Here is a 7932-nt window from a genome sequence, read left to right as displayed (position 1 = left end):
CTGCTGATGCCTTGGTCTCCAATATACAACGACAACAAGAATTGGCATATGATATCCTGAAGAGAGCGAAGGAACGGATGAAGGCCCAGGCTGACAGGAAAAGGAGTCCGGAACCAGATTTACAAGTAGGGCATAAGGTGTGGTTGTCCTCCAAAAATCTGCCTTTACGCAATTTACCGGTTAAACTGGCCCCCCGGTATTTTGGTCCATTCACGATAACCGAATGGCTGTCCTCTGTGGCCTTCCGTCTTCAGTTACCTCCCTCTTGGCATGTACACCCTGTTTTTCATGTCTCCCTTTTGAAACCCTATGTAGCAGATCCCTATGGTCGGTCCTGTCCTCGCCCTGCCTCTGTCATAGTCCAAGGGGTTCCAGAATTTGAGGTACAAGAGATTTGCGATGCCCGCTATCATAGGGGGGTGCTCCATTTCTTGGTGGATTGGAAGGGGTATCCAGCTTGTGATCGCACTTGGGAGCCTCATCAGCATGTGCATGCCTCCCGCTTGGTGCGGAAGTTCTATGATCGGTTTCCTTGGAAACCCGGGGCTCCGGGTCTTCCTGGGAGGGAACATAGTGTCACGCCACTTCGGGGGAGACCGAGGTCCAGGGCGATCGCTCTCCCTTCTCCTTCCTGGCGGATCTACCCGCGCTTTCGCGTCTGGGGAGCCGCCAGGAGGGGAGCTTCAGGAACCGCTGTTGGTGGGCTACGGCGCATGCGCGGGAGACCACTGTCTCAGTCCCGCGCATGCGCCGTAGATCAGGCTTGTGCATCGGGAAGGGTTCGCCTTCCAAGCCTCGTTTTGGGTCCGCCGGCGCTCGGGGGTGAAACGGCTTGCGTTTCAGGCCTCGCGGGAGCCGGCGGCCCATAAAAGGAAGCGGCAACAGAAGCCAATCGCGTCTCAACGCGGAAGCTTCGTTCGTGTTGCTCGCTCCTGGTTTTCCTGTGAAACCAGCTTCCCGCTATCCTGCCCTGCCTACAGCCTGTCTGGGAATCCTGACCTACTTGCCCTGCCTGGACCTACTTGCCCTGCCTGGACTACTTGCCCAGCCTACTACCAACTGCCAACCTGGGTATCCTGCCTTCTTGCCCTGCCTGTCCTACTTGCCCTGCCTGGACTACTTGCCCTGTCTGTCCTACTTGCCCAGTCTAGACTACTTGCCCTGCCTGACCTACTTGCCCTGCCTGACCTACTTGCCCTGCCTGTCCTACTTGCCCTGCCTATAGCCTTCCTGGGTATCCTGTCCTACTTGTCCTGCTGGGTACCCTGTTCCACTTAGGGCCCTGTTGCTTACTTACCCTTTTGTCTGCTTGAGGGGTCCAGTTAGCTCTAGGTCTTTTGGGTCTCTCTGGTCCCTATTTCAGTACCTCGGTTCCTTGTTCTGCCCTGCGTCTTGCGGGTTCAAGGGTCCCCCCTGATTCCCCTGGGACCTTTAGCTCGTTCCCAATCTGGTTCCCCTTTTCCAGTCTGTCTCAGCCTGGTGCTTGGTGCTCCATCTTCTTACCAGCTATCCGAAGTCAGCCTGCAGCTTGGTGCATCGACCTCCGACTTGGACCTCGCCTTGTTACGACACTTCAGACTGATCGTAGCCTCTCCTGTCTGTGCTTGCACAGTCCCATCGTCACGTTAATCGGGAGAGTGCTTTCCGTGGCGCTGGGAGTCTGCCCATCCTCCACCCTGTGCCATTTGGGTGGTGGAGAGGCGGGTTCCCCGAGTCACACACTCATCGTTCGGAAGACTGCAGTCTGGCGGCCTCAACAAGATCCACATCAAGGAAAACAGGTACACAATCATCACGAACATCTCAGCTTAACACCCAGCACTTGACCTAATGATATCTTTGGCACTCGATATAAAGGTTCTCCCTGCAAAAGAATCTACCTTTACCCATATTTCAGACATTTTCAGAGCCTTCCCAGATAAACCTTTGCGGGCCAGTGAATTGCCTTGAAAGTGATTGCCATGCAGAGCGAAAGCAACCTCTCCAGAACTTGTAATCAGAGCACGTTTTGGTCGATTGGCCGCTGCCCACACCAACATTTTTGTCTACCTATTTTCTTGTGGCTCCTGTAATCTATTTTTGCAACAATTGTTTATCTTGTCATGGTTGCACTATGAGTTGAAGAGAAACTTGCCACTTCCCGCAAAAAAGAATTTGATGGCAGTTCGACGATATATAATCTGGTTCTCTGTGGCTTCAATAGGATGCCTAAAGTGTTCGCTTTTCCTAATAATTGTTCTATCCTAAATTCGGATTTATGCATATATTTCTCCAACTTATTTTCATGAGAGGATGAAATTGATAAGAATTCAGTTTTGGTTTCATTCAAACTCAACCAGTTTGATATCGGCTGTGACTGTATCTCAGTAACTAGGTTTGGACGTTTTCTAAGATTTTGTCATAGGAGCCAGTTATACTGTCTGAGTATCATAAGCCTCATAATAGAAATTCAACTCTAGACTTACTGCCAAGTGAAGTTCTCCAAATCCTGCTTCAGGCAATTCCTGAGCCACCATCAATCTCCAGACTCAAACACATCTAATCCGTGTGGTGCAGCTCATCAACCACTGAATCGCACCATCGCTGGTTGCCAAGTCTTCAAGCATCCCACCAATCCCTTCCTGGGCTGATGGCCAAGTCATGCACCATCAACTGAATGTGGCCTAGCTCGCCCCCCAGCAAACTATTTTCACGAGTTTGCCTGTCTCAGCCAATGACGGTTGTTCCACTGTACTCCAAATCTGGGCCCAACAGATCCCTGAACAGCCCGCCGTCCCGTAAATCTCATCACATTTTTCCAGAGCAATCCCCCATATCCTCACTCACCTGATCTGAGCCATCCAACACTCCGTAAGTTTCGACCTTCAAAAGACGCAGATTCGCCCTATGGAAAAATGGGGCGATTTCCACAACACACCTCAGCAACTGGTAGAGGTGGTTTAATGACAGTTACACGTGACTGAGTGCTCCACGCCCATTGACCCTGTAGAACTTTCCATCTTTTCCTTTTAGCATTCATGCCTCTTCCCTATTACCTTTTGGAATATCAATCCATGCAATAATTTCCATACAGAAGAGACACAATAGGAGTATTAATTACATTTTATTTTTGCTGTGTGTTCCTATCAGGCAGTACTGTGACATGACATTGGTTTATAATGGTGTAGTCAGGTAAGGGAAACCTTGGCAAATGGCAGAAATCCCTGTGTGGCTCAGCACCCAGGTGGTCTGCAGCGGCATTCACGTCGTCGGGCACAATGGCTAAACATTCTGTATATATAGGTGTGCAGAGTGGGCCCAACCTTTGGGGCGTTGCATTCAGTGCTTTTTCTTGGTGGGGCACAATCCGGGGAGGGGGTTGTAGATAGTCCTTCAGGAGTCACCGATTGCTCTAGGCAGTGGCTCTGGCTGCCATGGACGTTAAAAGATGCAGAGTGGGGTAGGAGCCATAGGGAGACATGAGTAGGTCCGATGACATTCTAATTTAAAATACTATGACAGTAAACACTTAAGTCTTTGTGGTTCTACGTTAATCGTGGGACTTTTCATCGCAGGGTTTTTTAACCACGATTTTTTCTTTCCGAAAAAAAACCCCATCGAACCCCCCCGTTCACTTTTTTTTATTCCTTTACACAAATTTTTTACATTTTTTAACCACCCCCCCCCCAAAAAAACAGTTTTTTTTCGAAAATAAATTCGCGGTAAAAAACCCTGCGATGAAAAGTCCTGCGATCAAAGGACGGTATACGTCTTTGTAGGGTCTTGCGTGATGGGACAGTGGTGGGACCTCAGCAAATTGAGTTATCTCTAGTGAAGGCTTCACACAGAGCCTTCGTGTAGTTGCAATACCTCTGGTAATGCCTTTGCAGAGGGATCATGTGCAGTTGTGGTACCTCTAGTGATGGCTTTGCAGAGGGATCATGTGCAGTTGTGGTATCTCTAGTGATGGCTTTGCAGAGGGATCATGTGCCGTTGTGCTAGCTCTAGTGATGGCTTTGCAGAGGGATCATGTGCAGTTGTGGTAGCTCTAGTGATGGCTTTGCAAAGGGATCATGTTCAGTTGTGGTCGATCTAGTGATAGCTTTGCAGAGGGATCATGTGTCGTTGTGGTAGCTCTAGTGATGGATCATGTGTCGTGGTAGCTCTAGTGAGGGCTTTGCAGAGGGATCATGTGCCGTTGTGATGGCTTTGCAGAGGGATCATGTGCAGTTGTGGTAACTCTAGTGATGGCTTAGAGGTATCTCATGCAAGTGTAGGATCTATGGTGTGGGCTTTTTCTAAGGGACCAGTGTAGCTGTGGTGACTCTAGCGATGGCTTTACAGATGGATGCGTGCACCTGAGATGGCACCGGTGATGCCTTCGGTCCGCTCTTGCGATGGCTCAGATTCTTTAGATGGACACTCTGCATCCATGGAGGCTGGAGGGTGGCTCCCCATTCTGCCCTCATGATTCAACAGAAGATGTTGGCCGAAGAGTCTGCAATGGCTTAGACTCTGGAAGGAACATGCACGTCAGGGAATAGAGTAACGGTCCCGACTCTGAAAAGGGTCCTCCGTTTTTGCAGAAAGACCTCTTGCAGCAGAAGGAGTTGACACATCTGTCCACTTGACTGTGGAGAGTTTGCAAAGTGTTAGGAGCTAGTTTTGTGCAGTTTCTGTGCATCTTCTGGAAGTTTGCTGATGGCTCTGGGCCCTCCCGGTTTCATGATCTCTTTGGATTGTCTGCTGCCAGTCTAAAGTAACTGGTTCCATTGAATGGTCCTGAAGAAGGGATGTGATTTGATCTTGCTGATTCCATCTGCTCCAGCCCCAAGCCGACTCCCTGGGTCACACTGCAGTAACTGTAAATGACAGATTGTACAACATCACATTTCTTTTTGAAAGATAGCATAAACATTACACAGAATCTGTCTGAGCCATCCCATGGATTTATACACTGGCATGTTTGCCACCTCATAGGATGGTTCCATAAGCAGCCTCTCGCGAGACGCCTCTGTGCCACCATTTTTGGCAGCGTCTGGTCCCTTTGTCCCCATCCCAAAGACCTCCCAGCCCCTCTGCTACCATCAATGAGCGCTTCCAGCCTCTCTGCTGGCTCCTACGAGACCTTCCAATCCCGCTCATCTCCACTTGAATCTCATTCCCTTGTGGCAGCCATCATTGGACTCTACAACTCCTGTTGCACCTTTGAGGGGGCTCTTAAGACTATCAAACCTCTCAAATCTGGAGAGGGAAAGGTTCATGAAAGAGGTCTTATTTCAGCTCATGCGTCTGTACTTTCTGCATCCTAGTTCAGATGTACGCCACATCCCTTTACCACACACACACAACCTTCCATTAATTGCAGTAGAGTTGCGCAGCATTCTTACCTCAGTCAGCAGAGAGGCAGCAGCACAGCTGAGCGTGTCCGGCAGGTGGAGCCGGCTGTGGGTGTGAATTCCTGATGGGTGGTTCTGGCTCAGAGACTTCGCAGGGCAAACCCAAAGAAGAAGCAAAACGAAGAATGAACTTAGCAGGCACACACAATAACCACAGCAGTCATCACCGCCCTTCAGAAATCGAGAATTATTAGAAGTCTATGCTTTGCTCTGGTTCCATGGTAAAACTACTGACCTATCAAAGTGCACCAAGACAATAATAGTTTGAACACATTTCTTTTTATTTTCCTTAAGCCGTGTCCAGGCTTATGGCACCTCTTTTTGTAACGATGAGCGAGTGGGGTACTGCAAAAGGGACACAGAGGGGGCTGGAAAACGTCTTTGGCATAACATCAACTTTCAGGCACAACTACCCTGCTAAGTCCTCAAACTGAGAGCACCTTGCTGGACTTAAGGTCTAACATGTTGAACATTCTGGACAGTGAGAAATGAGGGCTGTTGATCGAACTCGACCTCTCTGCAGCTTTTGACCTCCTCAACCATGACTGCGTTTTAACCACTCTAGCTACAGTGGGAAACTGTAGAAAATGCAATCCCCTGGGTACAGTCATTTCTATGCAACAGGCAGTCTGCCGTGCATTGGGCGATGCTACATCTGCTTCAGCCTCAATACCGCAGGGGTCCTGTGATTAATTCTGCAAAGTCCTCACAGAAGCCCTGCCTAAAGTCTCCTCCCAGGTGGCCTGGGGAAGTCAGCCACTGCCTGATCCTAACCCTGGGGGTGGTATTAGCCGGGTGGCTGGCCTGGGAGGAGAAGACCACCAAGGGAATGGGTTGACTCCGCGAGGAGATACACAGCATTCCTCATCTTCAGAGAGTAATCCTTCCATGATGCCAGAATATCTAATGGCTTGTTGTCAGAGAGGCTTCCCGTCCCAAAACTGGCCACCTCATTAGTAGTAAGAACTGTCATGGTCAACATGGGAATAATATACATGAGAACCAGAGCACCAATACCCAAGCTTCGGATATTTATGATTTTCCCTTAAGTTTGAGCTATGAATTTGAGATATGAAGTTAAGAATCAATCATTACCTCCTCTAAAATCCTCCCAATGGAGTTTATTCAATAAATAAAGTGAAGAAGATTAGACTCAAAAACCTTGATACAAAAAGTAATAAGAACATTGGGGACTTCAAGTTTCAGAATGCTCTGAGTCCTGAGACGAGGAAGAGGGGCTTAGAGGCACATAACTGCAGTATGCAGTCTAGTGGGTCTAATGGCCCACCCCTGAGCAGGACTTTTGATTATATATAAAGCCCTTTCAGGTGCAGCTCATTAGAACAGGGAGGTGGAGCAGTAGAAGTTGCAGCTGCGTTTGAAGCAGATTTCGGTCCTGAGATGGTCTTTGAAAATGAAAACCTGAAGTGCAGAGGTTGTGCAGTGAGAAGCAGTGCTTTGAGAGACTGTCCCGTGGGAGAGAGAAGCTCCCCTTATATTGTGCTGTGGTCCGGTGGCTGGCGAGTACCGGAGTGCACAAGGAGCAAGAGAGGCTTCTTTCATGAATGGTGCAAGCTGCAGGAATACAACCAAAGCGGTCAGACATTCAGGATTCAACAGAAGTAGCAGAAGAGGCAACATCAGCAGAGCGAGTGGGCTTGCATAGGGAGACAGGTGAGTTTGCCTCTACTAGGTAACACCAGGGCGCTCCATAGTCACCCGCTGACTGATAATTTGAATACCAAACTAAGAAGGGTGGTTTGCTTCCTAGTCTGCGCACAAAACTACAATTCTAAGTGCAAGGTTAAGCTTGGTTTTAATTTGCATCAAGACAGCCCGACACGTGTTTCGAGCTGCAATGCTCTTCATCCGAGGCTTGGAATTCCTTAGTCATGTGCCAAAGCACTATATAGTGGTGTCGTTACTGCTACAAATTATTTGAATTCGGCTGCACTATATGATCGCAAGTGCGAGATCGGTCTGTCTCGGAGTCTCCACCTGAAATTAAGAAACAGGAGCCTGTCTTGATACGAATTAAAACCAAGCTTAACCTTGCACTTAGAATTGTAGTTTTGTGCGCAGACTAGGAAGCAAACCACCCTTCTTCACAGTCTTCTCTGCCTACAACTTGCTTCCATCTGCAGCCCAAAAACAAACCTATCTTTAGTCAGGGCGCTAATTCTCAACATGTCCCTTTCTGCCAAACACTTTCTCTATAATGAAAGGTGGTTACATTGGAGTTATACACATTTTGAAAGGAGGCAAGAGAAGAAAGGTTACAACTATCACTGCCAAAACAGAGAGGGGGCACTATTGACACAAAATAGGAACCCTCATTTCCAAAGCAAAGAAAGGGCAATACTTGAGAAAAACTTTAACCAACATTGCCAAAGTAAAATGGGGCAATATTTCAGAAAGACTATAACCATCTTTGTCAAAGTAAAGAATAAACAATATTGCAGAAAGATTGTAACCATTAGTCCCAAGGTAAAGAGGGAATATTTGAGCAATACAACAAGCATTGTCTAAGCTAAAGAAGGGCAAATATAACAAA

The 7932-nt window shown here is 48.2% G+C and overlaps 1 protein-coding gene across 3 annotated transcripts in view; it reads right to left on the bottom strand.

The window, feature by feature from the left end:
* Positions 1-3084: 3084 nt before the first annotated feature.
* Positions 3085-7932, bottom strand: part of RPS6KL1 (ribosomal protein S6 kinase like 1) — a 100713-nt gene continuing 95865 nt past the window's right edge. For all 3 annotated transcript variants that reach the window (XM_069638066.1, XM_069638068.1, XM_069638067.1), the window contains 2 exons: positions 5370-5465; positions 3085-4841 (listed from right to left, as the gene is read on the bottom strand). In XM_069638066.1, coding sequence (XP_069494167.1) covers positions 4734-4841; positions 5370-5465 — 204 coding nt within the window. In that variant the 3' untranslated portion in view covers positions 3085-4733. The remainder of the gene's footprint in view (positions 4842-5369; positions 5466-7932) is intronic.

Source organism: Ambystoma mexicanum, chromosome 14 (genome assembly GCF_040938575.1).
Source record: "Ambystoma mexicanum isolate Mex_15411 chromosome 14, UKY_AmexF1_1, whole genome shotgun sequence".
In the NCBI taxonomy this organism is placed as follows: Eukaryota; Metazoa; Chordata; class Amphibia; order Caudata; family Ambystomatidae; genus Ambystoma; species Ambystoma mexicanum.
The sequence above is the reverse complement of the archived record's forward strand: the minus strand, read 5'-3'. Positions and strand labels throughout refer to the sequence as shown.